The following is a 22,842-nucleotide window of genomic DNA, read 5'->3' as shown; positions in this document are numbered from 1 at the left end:
ATGCCTAATGAGCAGATGGAGAGGGAAATGAAATTCAGGCTGTCAGTGCAGTAACCCGTAAAATCTCTGCCGGGCATGTTGGCACCCAGCTGCAATGGTAAGGTGGTGTATGAAGAGAGCAGAAATACAAAGCACCAGCAAAGTTCCCTTCCCCAAGGGTTTAGGAACCGTATTTCTGTTTGGCATTAGCATGTCTTCTCTATGGGCTAGATATGTAGAGTGTGCCTGGAGGCTCTGGATAGTGGTCAATCCAGCGTATGTGACACTTGGTTGAACTGAGATGATCCACAATGCTGTGGGTGACAATTGTGGTGTGTTGTGGCATTCCTTTCCATTGTTTCGTGGAAATGGTTTTTCCCATTGATACTTTGTATTGATGAAGTATATTGTGCAACACTTTGATGATGAAGTGTATTGTGCTTGTTTCTGGTTTGGGTTTGGTTTTTTGTTTGTTTGGTTGGTTGGTTTGTTTTGTTGTTTTTGTGTATGTGTATTTTTATTTTTGTTTGTTTTGTGGGGGTTGTTTGGTTGTTTGTTTAACTGTTTTGGTTTTAACTCTTACTGATTCCCCCACCCCATTTTATTACAGAAAACACTGTTATAGGATTATTAGCAAGTAAAATGGTCCTTGTTTGTCTGTCTGAAAGTCTTCAGTTTTGCTTCAAAGCCAGAATTGTTTCTTCCTTTACAGTCTTTTTGGTGTTTGATTGTTTGTTTTTTTCTGTTAAAAGCAGCAAATGAAATGTGAACACTATAGTTTAATATCCACCCAGTATGATATGAAACATGAAATACTAAATTCAGTGTAGTTAATTACATATATTAACAAAAATCTAGTCTGCCTTAAAACAGGTTTGAAACAGGTTCTTTAGTGAATAGTTCTTTAGCCTTTTATCTTCATTGGTGTTTCCTAAAACAATCTGAAAATGTCAACAAATTCAGTTTAATTATTGTAATGATTGCAAAGGATGAAGTAGTGGTTCTTTAGTGATTAAGGGGGTTTTTTTGGAAGGATCAGTTGAAACTGTGTTCTTGTGTGTCTGTAGCATGTGTGGCATCACTCTATTACCCAAAGGATCAGCAAGAGCTGTGTATCATTTTATTAATTAAAAATAGAGTAATTTGGGGATTTGTGCTGTAAAATCTACTGTTTTTCTAACATAGAATACAAGAATACTCTCAATATTACATTATCTGTTAGGAAAAAGATAAATTATGTGCTATGTGATGTATTACTTAAAGCATCTGATGGTGGAGTAGTTCAGTACAATGCATGAGTAGTTACAAATTGAACTTTTTAATTCAGTGCTGATAAAGTGATATTCACTGTAGTCATTCAGAGTTAAGTTTTACACAGAAATTGTAATTCCATTGGTCTTTTCAAATCAGTTGCTGTTATGTGAGTATATTTTAAATAAGTTCCTTCATTATGAACGAAGATACTTTATCATAAAGAAGACGTGCAGAAAATGAGAAGCTGTGTCATTCCTACACACGTACATTGTTTCTTTTTTCCCCCTATACAGACTTTTAAGTAAATATATTTTGGGTTATTTTGAAGTGATCCTATCAATGTTGTTGACGACTAACTTAGAGGTGAACCGCCCATTTTAAAATATGTCAGTTTTTCTTTAGTTAGTGTGGTCCTAACTAAGCAGTTTCCTTTGTTTCCTACCCTTTGTTCCCAACCTTTGACACGAGGACATTAGTGACAGTTTTATTTTGAGGGATGGAAAAGGAGAATTGCTAAAAGAAGTCAAATGCAGTTTTCCTTCTTGATTAGGCCATACTTCTTCTCTGTTTTTACTGTGTGAGTAAAATATTGGAAGTGCTTGTCAGGTTGGGGGCTGGACTGGATTGTCCATACCGTTCTGCTACTAAGGAGACTATAAACTGCAGGTTTTTAAGTAAATAGGGAAAGTTCAAAGCTGAGCCAAAAATAGAAGGAATGTATGCATAGTCTATGACCAGGTAGGAGATACATACCATCTGTGTGTGTGTATGTATCTGCATATGCAAGGAGAGAGAGAGGTTAGGAAAGGTGCTCCCTGGAGCTCTGATTTAATTTTGTGTCCCACTCACACCTTGGTGCACAACAATGTTTGTGTGGAGTCAAAGAGTGGGGGAAGGAAGGTTGGTTTCCCTAACTCAGATGTGCTCTCTCTTCTAGCTTGCTTTTTCTGTGTTATAATGAGCACTGCGTCTGGAGGAGAAGAAAATACACTCCCAAATTCCTATTCCCTCTATTCCTCTCTATTCCTTCCATTTCATCCTGTGCTTTTTTTGCTGCTCCTAAGATCTCCATAAACATCAGCCTCTACACCTTAATGCTTGTTTATAGTGCTTTACAAAGTAGCCCACAGGATGATCTGAAGGATGTACCAGAGCTGATGACGTGCTTTGTTTACCACTACCAGCACATGCAGGACCCAGTGATCATGAGAGTATGGCACAGTAGCTTCTTGCTACTCTGAGCTTGCTGGTCTCTCTGCATTCTTTCAGCTATCCTATTTGTCAGAAACTGTGAGGAAAAGTGGGATACTCAGATTTTAATGAGAAATCCAACACTGCAGGACTCCTTTCCAAATGATGGTAAATCTGATTATTCAGGGCAAATATCGTATTACTTCTTTTATTTAGCTTTCAGACAGAGTCAGCTGGAAAGAGGCAGGAGGGAAGGGTTCAGAGAACAGGTTGTAGTCAGGGATGAAAGAGAAACAAAAATTCCTTAGGGCAAGCAGGGAGGCAGAGGAGGCTGTTGATTTGCAGGGATTTGCTGTTCATCCCAAAGTGTTTCTGAGGTGTTAAGAGACAAGCAGGGCAGAAATGACCTCGGGGATGTCTGTGCTATCATCTAGCTAAGCTGTCTACCTTACCACTGAGATGCTGAAATTGCTTGAGAAAATTAGCAGACGTAATCAATCTTCAAGCAGATTGCTTTATGCAATTTGGGTGTTAATTTTATAGAGTACTTTGTTTTCAGCAAGGTTGATAATGAAATAAGCGTTTATTAAAGAATTGCAGTCTGTCTAGTCTTCTCATATGAGTTAAACTATAATGGCTGTCATGGAGTGACTGCCCCAAATGTTATTAGTTCTGTCTGTGGTTCTCTTTGTATTTTGTACTGACTCACATTTTCAGCACATTAGGTCTTAATTTATTTTTTCCCCTGTGAACTAGTATAATGATTGTTCAGGGTACCTAATATTGGCTATAGATGTTTTATCATTAATGTGCTCAACAAAATTGAGAAAGTGGATCTTCCAGCACCTTATGGGGCTTTATTTTGGAGGAGTGGCAAATTATTTTGTTGTCTAGATAGGCTGTAAATTGTGTTGCTGGAGAAGCTTTCAGGACTTGCTGTGCACATCAAGATTTCACTATCTACTGTAGGCAGTAGGAAGTCAGCCACTTTAATGACTTTAAGAGGTTTTGATTAGTCTCTGCACAAGGCTTCTTGTCTACAGTACTAATCCTTCATGTTCTGGAATAGTGCATTCAGAAAAAAATACTAAATGAAACTTCATCAATAATTCTCAGATTTCAGCAGACACAATGAAAAAAGGTTGTGGGGTTAACACATTGCAATACTTCAGCTATTTTAGGTATGATGCCACCAGAGGTGTTTAAATGTCATTTATCTGTATTCCTTTCCAAGTCTAAGAGCTGCCATTGACCATGAGTGTGGTATTTCAGCCCAAAGATTTTTTTTCAAATGTGAATGAAACTCACTGTTCATTGCTATTAATATATGTGTTCTACCCTGTGTTTAGCCAGAATTAGATATTTCATGGAAATAGCACGTGTATTCTGAGTTTTGCATTAAGCAGAATGTGGTCCTACCTTAAAAATGCTTCCACGAGCAACTAACATCCACACATCAATACACAGTGTAAAAGCATTAACAATTCCCCATCACATCCACTGCCAGACAAATGGCATATATCAATAGGATTTAGCCAAAACCTCTCCACATGTAAAGTGGAAAGGGCCAGGAGCTCCCCTGAAAGGAGTAGTTTCTTCAGGAGTAATTCAGGTATGCTGAGTCTTTGTGGGTGAGCCACTGGAAGCTGCCCTTACTGGGAGGGTGTAGCGGTGGAAGCAGGCCTGGTGTGACAGTGAGAGCAGTGAGGTGGTGCAGCAGCCTAACTGGTGAGAAGACTGGAAAGGGTCATGACATCTGCCTTTGTGAGGAGAAAACAGCAAAACTGCTTCAATCATACCACACCTATTGTGAAGAGAAAAAGCAGTTTCTAAAAAAAGATTTGGCTTTCAGTGAGAACTTGGTGAGTTATTCAGAGGAGGGTGAATACAGGAACACCTGCCCAAGTTCATGCTCAGATCTGCACAGCATAACTCAGGGAAGACTTTCTGTTTAGACAAAGGGTGCTTAAGAGAAGAAAAGTAATTTTCAAGGAGTTCTTCAGCAAGAGAAAGATCAATCAGCATTTTTGTTCAGAGCCACAATTGAAGGACTGAAGTTGCATGTTGATACAAATCTCATTGGAGATTTGTTCCAGAGTAAGAGATTTAAAGTGTGAGTAGCTGATCTCTGTGGAGAAATAAAATGTTTCTCTTTCACAGATACTGAGCATAACCACTAAATAGCTGAGTTCTCTCAGCCCTGAGTGAAGAGTTATTGATTAGCTCAGAGTTTACATGGGGAACTAAGTCTACTTTCTTCAGGAAGGACAGGCTAAAAATACGATGCAGAAGTTCCTGTTGCTTCCCTTATTTGCAGTCTTCCTCCTCGTAGTTCTTAAATTGAGAACTCTAACATCCTTATGTGTTAGAAAATCCTAGTCTGAGAATAGTGCCAAAGTTCTCTGTCCTCTATTTCTGATTTGAAAATCACTTACTGTATTCTCCTGATTCCCTAATAGTTCACTTCCACCCTGAAGAATTTTTGCAACTGAAATAAATTTTTAAAACATATTTTGTCTTTATTTATACAATATATCATGCTGCCACCTACTACAAGGAATGATAAATCATTTTTAGGATAGTGTATGCCACTGAAAATATTAGATTAGAACAAAACATCTTGTCTGTGCTTTTAGAATCAATGATAATGCTGAGACTTAAAAAAAAAGTAAATTCAAATAACTATAACTGAGATAAAGGAAAATATTTATAAAGCCAGGACTCACATATGAGGCCCAAGTCCAGCAATGGCTTCAAGATTCTCGAGACATGACAATTTTTCTCCAATTATAGCTGTAAAAAGGGGGTGTCAAACATTGTCAATTGCACCTGGAAGATCACTTAAGGGGACCCAAAGAGTGTATAAGGCAGGGAAGGCTGTATTAAATCTGTTGTGAGAAACTTCATTTGAAAAGGTGTGATTTCATGCCCTGAGGTGCATTGTCATTGTCTCTGCATATGTATCCACTTTCCTTAGGTGCATTTTTGTCTAGTCTCCCTTTCAACTTCAAGCTTCATCTCTCTACATGCATTTGTTCCCCATCTTCTTCTGTGCTCCACAAGGTACCCAAAGCTATCTAACACTCAGTCATAATCTAATTAATGTAGATATTTTTCAGTTCAGTGTTTAAAGTGAAGTGTCAGGCATTAGCAGCCCACCAAAGAAATGTTTTTATAGCTTGCAGTAGAGGGCCTATGTTGCACGTTGTCAGGAATGGTGTGAAACATGAGGATATTAAAACATGCAAACTGGAACAGAGGTTGAGAATAGTGCAGTATACAGGAAACTGAGCTTGGATGCAAAATTCTCCTTGGTGCCTTTTAGGAGTGATCTCTGGATTGGACTGTCACCAAAACCATGCTCTGATGTTGTTACAGTGGTTACTATCAGGTGTTTTTGAAATAGCAAGACTTCTTCAGAGCATGGAAAATGATTGAAAACTTATGAAGAAATTAATGTAAAATGATTCTGATTTACTTGAACCTGTTCAACAGCACTGAAATAATTGAATGGTACAATACTGTGTTGCTAGCATTTTACACTGATCTTCCCGTGTAAATATTTTGTCATGGAAAATACAATGGAAAAACAAGTCTAGTGTTCATTTTTTGTGTGTTTTTAAATTTACAGCAAAGTGTTTGTAAGTTCATTATGACACAAACTTAGAAATATCACACAAGAATGAAGTTAGTATTTATTCACCCACATGATGTGTATATGTGTTTCCAGTATATTCTAATCCAGGTACTAGGCTTTTGGAGTCTTTCAAAAGTGGCCTTTTAAAAGTGCACAGGAAAGACTTCCTCTTCTCCTTCCAAGAGCTCTTGTTTATGATATTTGTAAAGTCTGAACATAAACAAAAATTAACCTCTTAGCTTTCCTTTCTTATAGGGTGATAGCTCCTATGTAAAGGATCGTTGGTGTGTGTTTGATGGATTCATGGTCTTTTGTCTTTGGGTGTCACTGGTTTTGCAGGTAATCATTTCATTTCCTTTTACAATGAATAGTTCCTTAATTATGAAAAATACATGGCACAATCAAATAAATGTGAGTTATGGAAATAGAGTTGTACATGGATCAAATTGTTTTAAAAAAACCAAAAACCACGCTGGATTCAACAGATTTATAATTGCACATTGAAGCATATCTACATCAGTAGTAGAATTTATCTTGATTATTTTTTCTTATTTAATCTGAAGTTTGTTAACATAAATCCTGTGCAGTCAGAAGGAGAAAGAGGATCTTCAGAGAGGTGTTTCTTTCCTCCTCCACATGACAGTTGTGCTCATTTCCTTCCAGTGAGTCTAGTAGGGTGCCATGGTGACTAGCTCAGGCACCTAAAGGGAGAATTATTCCAATGGTAGATGTTTGCCATTCTGTAGTTGTAATGATATAGTGGGTGGAGTGGTTTCATGCAGTATCACTCATACCTCACAAAATATTTTCCAGAATTCATGTTAAAGCACAATGAAAAAAGCCCAAAATATTTGGAAATTATTTGATAATTTTTTATAAAGAGAGAAACTTGGATATATTGCAAAAAATTACAGTGTTAACGTATAGGTGAAATTTTGTCCTGCAAATCCGTTGGTCCTTAACTGTACCAGGTTTTCTGGGTAAGAACAGGTTGAAAACTCTGACATTGAGCTTACAATAGCATAAGGATTGTAAAAGTTCTGTAGTGATTGCTGTTAGACACTTATAAAATTTCTGACAAATTTAAAACACCTTGTAATTTTCTGCTTTTTACACAGGGGAGACTTTGGTACACCTTGTACACATGCAGAATGAAGGTTGATTGTTGCAGATAAGAACTGTACATTACCCAGTTTATACATTGCCAGGTTCCCCCTCCATTTTCTTAGTACTTTGAGCAAGCATTAAATCAAGCAGTTACTCTCCAAGAGTGAGAGACAAGGATTAAAACAAGACATTTGCACCCAATCATTCAGCTAAATATTCTTTATTGAGTGAATAACCTGCCAGTGTATTGAGGAAATGATTCCCTGTTCTGTGCCTTAGCGGAAATTTATATTGAAAGTGGAGTCTAGGAGAAGATGATGTACAGTTTTGTCATGCACTTGGAATTAAATGGAGAATTTATAGTCATGTTACAACTCATTAGGCAGCCTGTGTACATATACTTTTATAGCATAGTGCTGTGAAAACCTTAGTGCTGTGCAATGTTAACAGTTACTGATTTTCATATTGGAAATATATTAATCACTTCTAGCAATGTTGTGAGAAACATGTTGAGTAGGACTAGCACAGAAATAGGCAGCTGACACAAGCTTGCACATTCTTCTTGAGTTGTTTGAGACTCAAATATTATGAACATGGGCAGAGTATATTTTGTGAATTTCATTAGGGTAATTTAGAAGTGAATTAAAGTATTCACAAAGACTTTTCTTTTAAAAAAGTGTGATAGAAATAAACTGTAAAATAAGCAAAGATTGAAAATGAAAATTTAAAAGAAGTGTAGTATTAATACTTTCAAAAGTTCTGGAAGTGAACACAGGTGCAGAACAGGGTCATCAGGACAAACTACTAATTCTTTTCTTTTTAGGTATTTGAAATAGCTGAAATAGTTGACCAAATGTCACCTTGGGGCATGTTACGGATTCCACGACCACTCATTATGATTCGAGCATTCCGAATATATTTTCGTTTTGAGCTGCCAAGAACTAGGATAACAAATATCTTGAAGTAAGTAAGGCTGTTTGAAAAATAGCAGAGCTTATTTCAGTTTTGACTTAGAAGACTGACTGTAGTCAGTCAATGACCCTTCATGCTTAATGGCCATTTTCCTCCTGAATTTCACTTCTGGCTAAAAAATTCTTGCTATTTTCCATATTTAAGGAATCATCAAGTTTTATAGAAAATGATCAGAAATTTCAAATGTTTAAATAAATTTTAAAGTATTTTGCTAATAACTGTAGCCAGCAATTTTCAACCAATGGCAGTAAATTCTGTTCTGTTAATATGGACGTTTAATAATCAAGGTGAATACCCTAAATAGGGTTATATTTGTAAACAACAGTACATGAGCACATGCCCTGACCATTCCAGTTATGAGTGTGCACGTATTGCTGTGTATATAGAGATGCAAACAAACACATGTAAGTGTGCTTGTACAGCATGTAATGGCAAAAAAATGTCATAGTAATGTGAAAGAGTTTTTTGGTCTTTATTTGGTATCAAGATTATTTCATCACCGTATCTTTTCTGTATGAGTCATTAAATACTATTTTACAAAAGTCAGATTTTATGCACTTTATTTCGGTATTTTTTTTCACCCTTTGCAGTTTTCAGCTGGTTTAATTACCCTAACTTAGGGGTTTAGAAAAAAAATCACAGCCCCCTTTTCTATTTGTGCACAAAGTGAGAGAACAGTTTTAAGGACAAGTTTTCTGCAGGATGAAATAATTCTCTCTTTGCATGAAAATATTTTCTATTCTAGATCCCTTCAGAGGAGGCGTCACATTGCCTGTGCTTTCAGTGACCTGTTTATCTTTTTCCAGGCGTTCTGGAGAGCAGATATGGAGCGTTTCAATTTTCCTTCTGTTCTTTCTTCTCCTGTATGGGATCCTGGGAGTGCAGATGTTTGGAACTTTTACATATCATTGTGTGACTGATGACACGCAGCCAGGGTGAGTTCACCTGTGCAGGCATGACACGGGCCTGTTCTTTCATTGTGTATGTTTTATTTTAGTTGGCATCAGTAGGTGTAAAATGGACTTAATAGATTAAAAAGCAATCCATCAAAATACACTAAGGCAAATTGAGGAAACAAAAATAGTAAGAATTATGAAAAATACAAATGTTAACTGTGACAGAGATTACAATTTGTGGCATTAGGTTACAGTCTGATTTAGGGGGCTGAGTGACTGTGTATGTTGGGTGGGGCAGGGAGGTGACAGAGCAGGAAAGCAGAGGGGACTATTGCCACTTGAGGCTGACCTGGGTCACTGATGGTTCATCAGATTTTGCACTCTTCTGTCTTTTCCAAGGATGTCTTTTTATGAGGCCAGAGCTAAAAAATCCCTAGAGTCATAGAACCATGGAGTAGTTTGGGCTGGAAGGGACCTTTAATGGTCATCTAGTCCAGCCTCCCTGCAATCAGCAGAGACATGAACTAGATCAGGTTGCTCAGCGCCCCTGTCCAACCTGACCTTGCATGTTTCCAGGGATGGGACATCCACCACCTCTCTTGGCAGCCTCTTTCAGTATCTCAGATATAAGAATTCTTTGGGACCTGATGGTCAGATTCGAAGACCCTTTTTTTCCCAGCCTTTGCAAAATTCTGATGATAAATATTTTATGCTGGTAATTGAGCATATGTCATGTTCTTGATTCAACATCTGCTTAACCACAAGATTACCTCGAAGTACAGTATAGCCTCTTGAATCACTGAGATGGCTCATAAAATCACAGGTAATATACTTACCTGTCCTGTTAAATTAAGGACTTGACTGTGTCCTTGAGTACCATCACATTGTGCGACTCTATTGCATCTGTTTATTTGTTTATTCCCTGCTCCTTTGGATCCTGTTCCTTTGGATAGGGAGATGTTGGCTCTGGAGTTGTGGCCTTTGTTTTAGTCAAAATTGGATGCTTTTATTCCTGTATTGAATTTGTCAGAAAATAAAATTAACAGAGTAAGCATTGTAAGAAAGCAAAACACCACTTAATCTGCTCGTGAGCTAAATAAAATGTCTGATGATTTCAAAACTCTGTATTAAAGCTTTTTCTAAACTAGAACCTAAAAACTATCAAATATAAAATTAGAAGTGGCAGATACAAAAAAGGTTGTAAAATTATTTGAGAATATGCTTGACCAAATACCAAAATATGGTATTTTTTTTTAATTAAAAAAAAATTTGATACATTTTCCTGATTATTTAATCAATAATATAGTAAAATATGGAGCTGATCTTTGTATACTTCATGCATTTGAGTTCTTTCATTCTAACTATTCCTTTCTTTTTTAAGAGAATATCTTTACCACACAGATTTTTTGACAGTTTCCTGTAGATATGGGGAAAATAATGCTTTGTAAAAAATTTGCTTGTGGTAATGAGAAGGTCTGCAGTTTTGTGAGTTAGAGAATGTTGTTTGAAAAAGCGGGTGGAATACCCAACACAGGAAAGATTGGGCATCATGTAATTGCTTGTGTCACTGAATATAATTTTTCCTTAAAATCAGCAGAAAAAGATGAAATGTGACGTAATAATATTTGCCATATGGAAATTTAAGTTTTTAACTTTGGTCTTGCCTGTAAAAATTTTGAGTAATTTTTTCTACATGTATTGGGTTGCTCTCTGAATAAGGCATTATTATTTATTTTTAAATGGTATACAGAAATCCTTTGATTTTAGGTTTTTGAATGGCTGGATTACTGGAAAACCTTAAAAGGGACAAATATCCAGTGTGTAAAATAAAATTTAAAACCTGCCTAGATAGGGTTAAAGCTGGAAAAGACAAATATGCAGAACTAAGGAAATTTTAGACCTGAGGCTGAATATCTAGGCTTAACTCCTTTTTCTTTTAATATCATCAAGTATATGTTTTAGCTGTACAAATATTAGAAATCTAATTTATTTTAAGGTACCTGAGATAGGCACCTTCAGCAAGCATTTAATCACTTTTTCTATCTCCAGACCAGACTTATAATTTTAAATGGCTCCTATGATTGTGTATGATGAGTACAGTTACATTGGACACCACTTTTTTCCCTGAAAGTGTTCCTCCAATTATTCTGATGAATGGTGCTCCTCCAAAGAACAACATACTTTTTTCTTTCTTGTTGATATGTGGATATACACCTCAGTTTTGGCATACTGCTCATTCCTACTCTGAAAATACTATTTCCCTCTCCTTGTCTGTAGTATTCATAATTTTATGTTGTGAAGACCTTCACGTATTTGTTTTTGAAAATTTTGAGGAATGTAGTGCAGAAGCTCAGGTTGGAGTTAGGGTGTGCCTTCTTCATGCAAGTCAGGGCTGACCTTCCTGGAGTTAACTCCAGAATTTATAATTCCCACCGTGGGCTAGGAAAATAAATACAGAGAAAGAAATAACAGTTCTGGTGCAAAAAGAGAACAATATGGACAGATACCTGTCCAAAATATACTTAGAAAGAAGGGGACATGTCACTTCTGAATCCAGGAAAGTTTATTAGATGGGATGTAGTAGAGCACAAAAGTATAAAAATTGCCTTGCCAAATTTTACTTTTGTCTTTGAGGTTCAGTTTCTCAATTTTATAATGAGGGTTAAACATTCCTCTCAGAGGTTGAGTCTGTCTGTCTGTCTCTCTGTTTCAGGTGGCTTAGTTCCAGGCAATGGAGAGTGGCCAAAGTTGGCTGTACTTGTCCTTAAATAACTTCTGTCTTTAATGAGCCACAGCTGTAAATTTTCAATACTTTTTCAAAACAGATTCCAGGCTCCCAAGTCAAGATTAGAAAAATGAAAAGCATCCAATTAGCGACCACCTGTGAGAACTTTAATTTTAAGTGATTTGCCTCTTATTATGCAGAACTCCATGGTAAGCAGGAAGGGTAAAATCTTGTTTTTGTGGTCAAGACTTCATCTATTTCTGACGTTTTAGACATCACTCTTAAGTCTACAGCCTTATGAATTATTATTATGAGGGAGTCAAATTTCTTTTGAAAATGGTGTCTTAAAATCTTCCATTCTATTCTTTTTTTTTGAAAGGACAGGGTATCCTCATCAGACACTTACTGCCTCTTTGACTGCTGCAAGTTCTTTTATCTTTCCAATCTTCTCAATGCCCACACTGCCTGACCTCCTGTCTCTCCACCTCCTCAGTCATTTTCTGATGTTAACTCTGACAAACAAAAATACTGAAGTGAGCTAACCACAGTCTGGGTTTTCGTTCTGTCTGAGAAATCAGCAGAATCTGACTTGCTTACAAAGGCTGAAAAGTTTATTCCTGTTGTTTGATAAGTCTTTTTTTTCTTTGATCCTTACAAATGTCTTCCCTATAAGGAACATTGTCTTCTTCTTAGACAATTTTATTAGTCTATTTCCTCGTGATTATGACTTATCTTTGTTCAACTATGGTGTAAAAACTTTTTCCTGATGATATCTCCAGCCAATATATCTTTTTCTGTCAAGAATTGGTGTATTATGTGGATTTCCATAGAATGGATGTTCTTTACTTGCTTAAAAGATGGTATGTTTGAAATGTAATCTATATATAATCCAATTATCTTCATAAATCTATATATTATGAACAGTTTGACAGGGTATTTTGTGGGGTTTTTTTGTTATATCTGAGGTTAATTTCAGAGATAAACAATATAAGGTGAAAATAAGGTTGCATTCCCAGATCTACTGTAATTTACTGTTGGTAACTTCTAGTATACAAAAGGTACTTTCACACAGCATAAGAGAAATTTTTTCCAAGTCATTGCTGTAGCTACTTAGTGCTTTCTTTATTTTTACTCCCAAGGTATATTTGACTACACAAGAATAATTCCAAATGCATGATCTTTATATAAATACAAAGATATATCTATAAAATATATATATAATCTATATAATCTATATAATCTATATAATATATATAATATATACATTATATATATATAATATATATATAATATATATTTATATATTATATAAATATAAAATTTATATGTATTATTTAGATATATTCCACATCAATAAATTTTCCTTTTGTAAATCTCAGTCTGCACTGGAGCTAAGGGAAATGAAGCCTCATCAAAAGAGAAAGAGCTAATGTGATTAACTGCTATAGATCGTAGTACTTACCTATTTATTTTCCCAAAGTCATTCTTTAAGGTGCCTTTTTTTAACACTTTTGATAAGGTATAGGCTGAATATTTCTATAGACCCAGCTGCCTTGTCACCATGGCAGTCAATTTAAAATCCTTCTTTGCAAAGTTTCTTGTTAAAGCAGGAGATGCCCAGGAAAACAGCTAAGAAAGATAATTACAAGTAATGGAAAGATCTAAGAGGCTCCTGGTCATCTTTCCATCTGACTATGGATAGGCCATGAAAATGTCAGAAAACAGCTTCAAAGACACTGAAGCTGAAAGTTCACCACAATATCTAATAGAGGAAATAAATATGATTAAAAAGAACAAAAAGAATTTGAGATACTGTCTTACATCAGCAGTGGAAAAGTAAGGATGAGTAATCAGGTTTCTGAGAAAGGGATGAAATCAAAGCCCAAGCTTGAAAAATCAATGTAACAGGACTTCTTTAACAGACCACATTAATTTCTTGATTTTAGTGAACAATCAGATCTGCTTTAATATTCTCTTTGGGATTTATTCACAATCTCTCTTACTGGTAGCATGTCTCTAGTATAAACTCCTCAGGGACAAGAGTAATGGAAAAAAATTTTACTTTTCCAGGCCTGATGTTATTTAAACCCCAACTAAAATAAATTAAAATACAGGATCAGTCAAAAAGGGAAGTAATTCAGTTTAAATGGAATCATGTCAGAAGAATGGATGAGAGTGCTGATGTGGTGACCTTTCCTCTGGTGCTCAGAGGGAAGAGCCTCCAGGAGCTGGGCTTTTGTCACTTTCAGAAGGCATGTGTTTTCTGAGCAGAAATCCTATTTCTTGTTAGAATTGTTATACAGATAGTTACCCAAACTAATTACACTGTTGATTCATTTAACACAGATTTTACACTGTTTTTGTTTATCCAGCTCAGTTTTAAACAAAAAGGTGACCTTTTAGCCATGGTCTAGGATAGAATGCTGAGAACCCAATTACCTCAGCTCCTGGTGGCTCAGTAATGACATTCTGTATTAAGATTTGGGGCCATTTAAGTTTACACAATTCTCTGTCTCAGTGCAGACATCAAAGTTGATTGAAATTCTTCTCAGCCTGTCAATCTTTATGAGATTTTTTTTTGAGAATAAGTCCTTTTGAGTAAACTGGAGTGGATTTTAAAGATTATTGGGAAATTGGCTCACTGTAAATACAAGAATTTGAATAATATATCTATCTAATCTCCTTTTTGCTGTAGGGAAAGTTTTATATTGAGCCACAAGATTTTTACCTGATAATTGCTGTACAGAAATAAGGTTTGGTGAGTACTGAGCTTTCCATGGAAACCTGCATGAGTCCAGGATGCCAGAAGTCAGAATATCCTCCAGTGTATCACAAAATTGAGGGAAAGACCATACATCCCCAGAAAAACGGAATCCCAAGAGTGATCTCCACTGAATCTGCCTGGTGGGTTATTGGGTAGTGTTTGATTTCTTAAATATAAAGGAAGCTAGGAAAGTTCTGTTCTTTATATTGCAAGAGGAAGCCAGGCAACTAATACAGAAGGCTGTGGAAGTCCTGACATTCATAGGTTAAATAGCAGTTATCACTGAGCACTACATCTAATTTAACCTTGAAATGCTATGCAATAAATGTGCAAGTATTTATTAGGAGTACTGAGAAAGAATTTTAAGAGATCTGTTTTCATGATGTTTCAGATCTCTTTCTATGGCTGATCTATTTCATACAGTGTTTTGAATACCAGGTGACTACTTTCAGTTTCATATTGTTTTCTGGAAGCTGAATGTGATGCCTAAATTTGATTCCTCTCCCAGTCCTTTGGATTAATGCAATTCAGTAAGGCCTGGGAAATTCTGGAATGTTCATCCATCCTGAGATATTTGTGAGCAGACTGAAGCTATCATCTCAGATATTTTATTGGTTCTGAGAACTTGTGGAGGGTGGGTGGAAGGCAGGAAAACAGTAGAAGCTTAAGAAAGGAGGAAGGAGACAGGACAAGAAAAAACAGGGAATTATGTCTGGAATACTGTAAGCTTAACTTCTTTCCCTGAAAGAATTCTGTGGTGAATAAACAAACAAAAATTTTGTAAGCAGTTGGAAGAAAACAAGGAAGTGAGTAGGAGCTAATACGGATTTCTAAAGGATAAACCATGTCAAACAAGTATAATTGCCTGTGGCAGCATAACAGCCATGTGAATTGGAGAGTAGTGGATGTCATATTTCTTCAGTTTAGAAAGGGTTTGTAGCAGCCTCACAGGACATTTTTGTAAGCTGGCAGGAGAAACATGGTTAAGGTGAAAATAGTCAAAGAATAGGTCCAAAACTGCTTAAAAACCAGGCTCAGTGAGATGCTACTAATGTCAGAACAGAAAGAATGGGGATCCACATAAGTCTTCATGTGCTTTTTGGAGTTTCATTAATACCCTTCATGGTGGCACATAGAATACACTTATTGCACTGAGGATGATGTGAGGTTGGGAGGGACTGCACATATTTCAGAAGGCAAGATTAGAATGAAAGTGGTCTTGAAAAGCTGAAGACGTGATCTGAAAAGTTGGGTGAAAGGCAGCATTAACAATTTACTGCAGTTAGGAAAAACCAGCTGTACAAATACAGCATAGTGAGTGACGGGGAAAAGGTAGTTCTTCATAAAGTGATTTAGAAGCATAATGGAGGAACAGAGATCAACAGTACTCTGCTCTTGTAAAAATGTAAAATTGTAGTATCTTCTAACATAGAGGCATCGTCTGGAGAAAGTCTAAAGGAGACATATATAGAGAGAGAACAGAGCTGATAAAGAGTGTTCAGCAGTTTTCTAACTTTCAAAAAGTAGTGGACATAATACAGGTTTTGCATGGATAAGCACTATTGCACTGAGTAAAGGAATCTGGTCTCTGTAATACAGTAGAATAAGAAGTACATGTAAGACATTTCAGGATGAAAATTTCATGTTAGGATATTAGGAAAAAAGTTTGCAGTGATAGGGATGAAGTTGCACCTGTCTATTTCTTAGAGAGGCTCCCAGTTTCAATCCTTTCACTGACATCTTTAAAACAGGCTGTGGGAACTTCTCTTGGGGAAAGTAGAAACAGACCGAGGCAGAGAACTATATTTAATGTCCTGTTGAGTGTTCGTATCCAACCTTATTTTTCTGTGATTTTATATGGTCCTTCTTCATATAGCAAAAGGTCAGGTATTGTTATTCTGGGTATCTGAAGAGCTAGTTGCCTTTGCTGTATCTCTTTTAAAGGGAGACACATTAGAAGTGAGGAGGATTGGATGCAGAGCTATTGTACATTAGGACAGAAGCGAGAGAGTGGCTTCCTACACTTTTTTATTGTTTTCTCTCCTTTGTGTACCAGCTTAGGTGAAAGCCTATTCATCAAAGTTCCAGCTTCATTTTTCATCCTACCCCAACATGGAATGTCTAAACCTCCCACCAAACATGATTTTTACTATCAGAGGTGCTATTATTAATTTTGGTGTTCCAATTACATAAAATATGTTTCTACTCAATCTTTACATACATCTCCTATCCTTATCACTGCTTTTTCAGCCGCTTATGTAGTTGGTTCCTCACTCCCCTGCTCTCTCTCTCATGTAAGATAGAAGAGATTTTAATAAATTTCAGTAAAAGCCCCCAAATCCAATGTCACTCCTTAGTGTAGAAGACCTGCCTTTATACTCAGTGAACTACACTGTTTGTACTTGACACAAATGCATACCATATTCACTCTTTTCCAGTGCCTAAAATACTTGCCAACCTTCTGTCCCGGTTATAGCAGGCTGTGCTGGGATCACTGATGTGTGATTTGACCAGTTTTCTTCACAAATTCGTATATCACTGCCACTTTCTTCCTTTCAGCTCCTTGTCTTCATCTCCAGTTTGCCTCAAATAAAGGCTTAGCATCCTCTTGCCTTCTCCTTATTAGGGGCGCCTGCCAAGGCTGCAGGAACATCATTACCTGTTACAGTTTAGCCTTTTGTGCTGTCTGCCTCTTTTCTTGATTGTCATGGCCAGTATTAAAAAAGTATTGTAAAAGTACTGCCCAGTGGCAGTATTAAAACTACAATCCAAACCAACTTATTGTACACCTTTTACCTGGCAGGTTTATGAGAAGGGTTTATGAGAGGCTTTTCAGCTGCTATTTGAGGCCAAAGCTTTGGTTACAGACTGTCAATGCCTCATTTAATTTTTCTGTAGAGCAGGAGGTAGGCTGTAGACTTGAAGGCTAGACCAATTTGAGATTTTTACATTTGGGTCTCATGGAAACCCAGCAATGTTTTAGATCCCTGAAAAAGTTATTTGACCTTACCATAAGTCTGCAGCTGTGTATTCTAATGATACTTCTATCTGTAATACCCTGGCAGAGAAGCCCTTTCACCTGATAAAACAGCAATCCAGTGTTCCTGCCTACTTTGAGTACCAGTCATACTATCAAATGGATATACCAATGTGCTTTCTCTCGGGTAAAGTGAGAGGTTTGGCAGATGGGCCCCGTCAGATGGCCAGTCACCAAATGCTAAATAGTTTCCTTTTCAAGCTTGCTGGATGATGTTGAAAATTTTTTCTTAGGTGCTCAGTGATAGCAGCCCCTTCTGCTGGGCTGTCACATCATGTGCCATTTAGATATTTGTGGCTGGTGTGTGTAAATGCATTTGATGAAGGCATCCTGTATATGGTCTTGACACTTTGCAACACAACCTTTAGGAAGCAGTCGGTTTTACATGTAGTTCAGATTTGGATTTAGGGCAGTATGTTTTTATCATGCTGAAGATCACCCTGTCTGGTGCCTAAGGAAAAGGTCTAGTGGGATAAAACTGCATGGTGCAGTGGTCCAAAGAAAGAGTCAGGAAAACCTTCTCCACTCATTGGTTGTAGCTAACCCTGCTTTATGGATCAGGCATCCAAAAGTGCTTGTAAGATTTGATGGAAGTAATTCCCAGATGAACTTCAATCTTGGGATTTTCAAATCCTACAGTGCAGATTATTGGCCTTGTGTTTTCCCTATAGTGGTTAGACAACACCTTAGATGATATTTTTCTGTATTTCATCCAGAGAAATCTGATGCGTAACCTTAGGGTTTTTTTGAAGTGGTGCTGAACGTGCTTTAAAATCAACTTAGATACAGTCTTCAGCTTAGATTGTTTCATACATTTCAGTTTATAACTTTGCAATTTAAAAAAGAAGAGAGGTGTTTTTTACTCTTTCTTTTAAATTCTATAAATAAATATTGTATTGGATTATAATAGTGCTATATATATGTATGAGATCACTTTAACTTTTAAATAAGTCTAATTTAATATACCTCAGTAACATGCAGATTCATGCAAGCTAGCTGGATTTGATTTTAACTCTTCCTGTTTATTTCTTGTATATTAAGGACTTAGAGTGACAGCCTCCTTCACTGTGTAAATGCCATTAATTCATTTTCTTTTTATTCCTCTGAAACAAGTTTTGCATTAGCATACATATAATGAAATTTCCATTTGAATTCAGCTCTGTCGTGACTTATTGTTGCAGTCAGAAAAATGGGGTGTCATAGAGTTGTTATGTCATGTGGAATTTGATGAAATCTCAAAATAGTACTGTTTGTGCATGCTACTTTATAAACAAATGCATACTGGAACTTTTGAAATTTTATTTTCCGAGCGTTTCTTTCTAGTGCCTGCATGTACATTTCAGCACTGTCCTTAGGAAATATTTATTCTTTTACTTACTTTTCTGTGGTGAACTTCCATGACTTTGTTACTTTGAAGGGTAATGGTTGAGTAAGTTGAATTTAATTTCTTCTAATGCCAGTAACAAGTGATCAAACCAATGGCTTGTCAAATTTGTTGAGCAGCTGCAACCATCCTGTTTTCATTTGGGCAATGACACTATTGCCTTTGTGTAACATAAATGATCAGCCATTAGGACAGAATCATCTGACTTTGATGTTAGCACCTGTGCTAGGAACCTAAATGCCCTGAATTTCCTCTCTGGCTGTCAAAGAGAGAAAGGTGCCTCAGGAGTGTGGATGAACCCACTGACCTTGAACCTCTGGAGATGCATTTCTCTCTGTCTTCATTGCCTGAAATGAGGTGGGGTAAGTCAGGACATCAGAGCTGTCTTTACTTGTGCAGGTCCTTCTAGGGGTTCAGGGAAGAGGTGTTGGATCTTTGAACTTTTGCACCCTAAAGTGTGAGATAAGGTCAGTGATTTAATCTGTTCAAAATTCCTGTGCAGTGAGTAGCAACAGAAGGAAGATCAAAGGTACATTTTTGGATCCTATGTGAAATGAAAAGAATACTACAATCAAAATCAAACCAAAGTTTACTCAGTATTGCCACATGTACTAGGCAGTCCAATGTAATGATGCCTTATTACTGAATATGGGCAGAAGAAGAAAGTGCATAAGACCATTACTTTTCTTAATTTGTTGAATAAACATGTAAGTAATTTTCGTCTTCTAAAATTGGTAAAACAAAGTAAGAATATCCAAGTTCCATGCACAGACTCCAACTTAGATACTACAAGATTATGAAAACTGGCAAAAAAAGCCCCAAGCCTGAAAGTAGAGAGATGTTAGTGAATAAAAGTTCTAAACTGAATTGCAAGATATTTAAAAGATCATTTACATTGGGAAAAATTAATGAAAGAAAATATATTAGCGGTAGTAAAATATTACAGTATCTATATATTGAATTTAAAATTAGAAGTAACTATTGATCATCTAGTCTTCAATTTGTTTCCCTTCTATGACACCTTATAGCTTGTGTCTGACTCCAGTGTGTCTCCTAGGTGTGTATCTATTCTTGACCGGTTTGCAGAAAACAGTCATAAGCAAGGGGACTTTTTGTTTCTTACAAAAAACATTTCACTGTTAAAAAAAAGTTAATTTGTCTGGCTTCAACTGCTAGCTTTCTATTCTTATTATACTTTTTTATGCCAGATTACACAGAGCCTTAATTCCTAGTATTTTCTCTGTGTGAATCCACTTACAACAATTGAAGCACCTTTCAGTATGCTTTTTAATAAACTAACATTATTTAGCTCTTTAGGTCTTTTACTGCAAACCACCTGTCATATTCATATTTTTCTGTCATATTCTATTTTTTCAGTGTCATATTTATTTTTCATTCTTCAGTCATATTAATTTTCTTCTATGACTTCCTTGTTTTAAAATACTAAAATGTGATCAAAAATATGTATGTAATATTGATCATAATTTGTATGAATTTCATACAGAGAGGAACATTAATTCATTATTGCTTTTGTGTGTACAGTCTGGGGAAGCAGTTTTTTTCTTGCCATGATGTTATTTGTACCAATATGAGAGGATGCCTTGTTATATCCCCTCATCTCAAAATTTTATGTGGCACCTTCTATAACACAGTATTTCCATCCTCTTATCCCTTTTAATCCCTAGGCTGCAGGCCATAAGATTTGCTTTCAGTGATCCTGCCATTATAACTTTGCATCTGGCTATATTAAAGCACATTTTGGGTTGTTTGATCAAGCTAACCAAGTAATTCTGATAACTTGTCATAATGCCTTGTTCTTATTGTTATTTATGTTTCTATCCTTAATTTTATATGTTTTCCCTCATTGATTCTGGTAGATCATGGTGATCATTTCACTGGCAAGTATTTTTTTGACATGTCAGTTAATCAGTTTTCAGTCCATTTAGCTGGTGCTTTATTGATATTATATAGTGCCAACTTTTTAATCAGTCATGTGTTACTGAATGAATTGCTTTACAAAGTCCAAGCTAGGCAATTTTATTTGACAAATCTCTAATCTTACAAAAATCAGGTTACTATAATGAGAATTATTTTCTCTAAATCCATTCCGGCTACCATTTATTGCATTAATATTCTTTACTCTTTACTAATTAGACTTTTTTATCGGCTCGATTTTTCTTTTGTCTTGTTTGATGTCAGCCTAAGCAGTTGGGCTGCTTGTTCTTTAAAAATTAATGGCACATTAGCATTCTTCCGGAATTTCCCTGCTATTTCAAGATTTATTAAAAATTAATGGAAGAGATGCCCTCAGTTATTTGGGCTTGTTGATTTGAATATAATTATCCCTAGCAGATGCTGTCTGATATTCTCTTCAGTTACTAATTCTTGATTAGTAGAATCTGTGTTTGCCAAGCTAAAATGTGAAATATGGAATGTTGCCAAAGCTTAAGCTTTGTGTTTGTTGTTTATAAAGCCATGAGTCCTTAAGCATGGCCTATCTTATCTTTTAATGTGATAAAAGTAATGAATAGATATGAGACAGTCTTACTAGAAAGAGGTGAAAGCTTTATAGTTATAATTACAGATATAATTATGAGAAATATTAAATATGGATGAAGTTTTCGCACTTACAGTTTAAAAGATAACACAGATTTTTTTGTTTGGTTAAAAACAGAAAACTGGGTCTGAAAGTATGGTACATGTGACTTTATAACATATCATCTAAAAATGACCCTCGGGAATGCTAAGATTATAAAATATCAGAGGAAGAATTATGCCTAAGCAAATCTGTAGCCCTTAAACCAGAGAGGTACCCTCTGAAATTTCTTCCACTTTCACCAGTGATTTTGGATGACAGTTACTGGATTCTCTAGAACCTGTAATGACTCCAGCAGCAGCATGGTTCTAAGTTGCCATCTCTTTCTACAGAAATTAGAAGGTGTATCAGTAGAACGCAATTGCAGCATGGTGCCATTTCACTGAAGTTAACAATTACATATGTATCTGACTACAGTTGACAGGAAATTTTACTCACAGTGAGTGCACGTTGAAAAAATTATGCCAAATCATAATGATAAACTACTGCAAATTTTAGAAATATCAATATCAGTGATTTATTTAATATTGTCCTTGTTAAGCTGAAGTCATAATGGGGTAATAATTATGAAAATGGTAAACATAAAACTTAATGATAGAAACAAAGTTGTTAAAATTATTATAGCACAATGTTATTATTATTCTAACAACTGTGCAGGAGCAGCTGCTACTGTTGGTAGGCCTGTAAAAAGATCACTAGTGTAAGGAAGTAGTCTAGGCCATCTCTTAACTGTAGTTATATGTTCAGTTTCCCACTTAGAGAAGGAAAAGGAGAAGGAGAAAAGGACTTGATTGCATGAGCACACTAAGAATTAAGATATGGCTTTGGGAATAAGAGACACATATAAAAAGAAAAAGCAAAGGAAATTTGCCTAGGTGCTTAGGATGTTTTCGTGGTCACTACGCAACAAATAAACTTTAACCTTTCACCATTTTACTTTTTGTAAGGAATCAGGTAAAAAGCAAGCAATTTTCCCTCTAGGCTTCCTATCTTTCAAGTTCCCAGAGTTGCTGAAAACAAATGTAACTTGGAATACTAAATAAAAATTCTAATATATTTTACTACCTAATGCTATCATCAGGTGTATAGCAATTGCCATGAACTATCTGAGCTTTTAAGAGGCTAAGTTCTAATTAGAAAAGTAATTTAAAACTTCCCTTCTGCACAATGTTTCTGTATAATATTGTCATAAGAATCATAATCAGATTTTCTCATTTTTATTGGTATAAAATTACAGCCATTAATTATAGTTGTGCCATGAGTATTTTTTTTTTAATCTCTGTAAATTCTCTTCCTTAAG

General features: G+C 36.0%; 1 protein-coding gene across 5 annotated transcripts in view; it reads left to right on the top strand.

Moving 5' to 3' along the window:
* NALCN (sodium leak channel, non-selective) overlaps window positions 1–22,842 on the top strand; it is a 229,756-nt gene that overhangs the window by 23,863 nt on the left and 183,051 nt on the right. For 4 of the 5 annotated variants that reach the window (XM_014873352.2, XM_088159879.1, XM_088159877.1 and 1 more), the window contains exons 4-6: window positions 6,317–6,400; window positions 7,992–8,131; window positions 8,947–9,075. In XM_014873352.2, coding sequence (XP_014728838.1) covers window positions 6,317–6,400; window positions 7,992–8,131; window positions 8,947–9,075 — 353 coding nt within the window. Of the gene's footprint in view, window positions 1–6,316; window positions 6,401–7,991; window positions 8,132–8,946; window positions 9,076–22,842 lie in introns of those variants that run through there. The other variant, XM_088159880.1, reaches the window with a different exon arrangement.

This window comes from Sturnus vulgaris, chromosome 2 (genome assembly GCF_052056855.1).
Source record: "Sturnus vulgaris isolate bStuVul1 chromosome 2, bStuVul1.hap1, whole genome shotgun sequence".
NCBI lineage: Eukaryota > Metazoa > Chordata > Aves > Passeriformes > Sturnidae > Sturnus > Sturnus vulgaris.
Note: the sequence above shows the minus strand (reverse complement) of the source record. Positions and strands in the feature narration are given on the sequence as shown.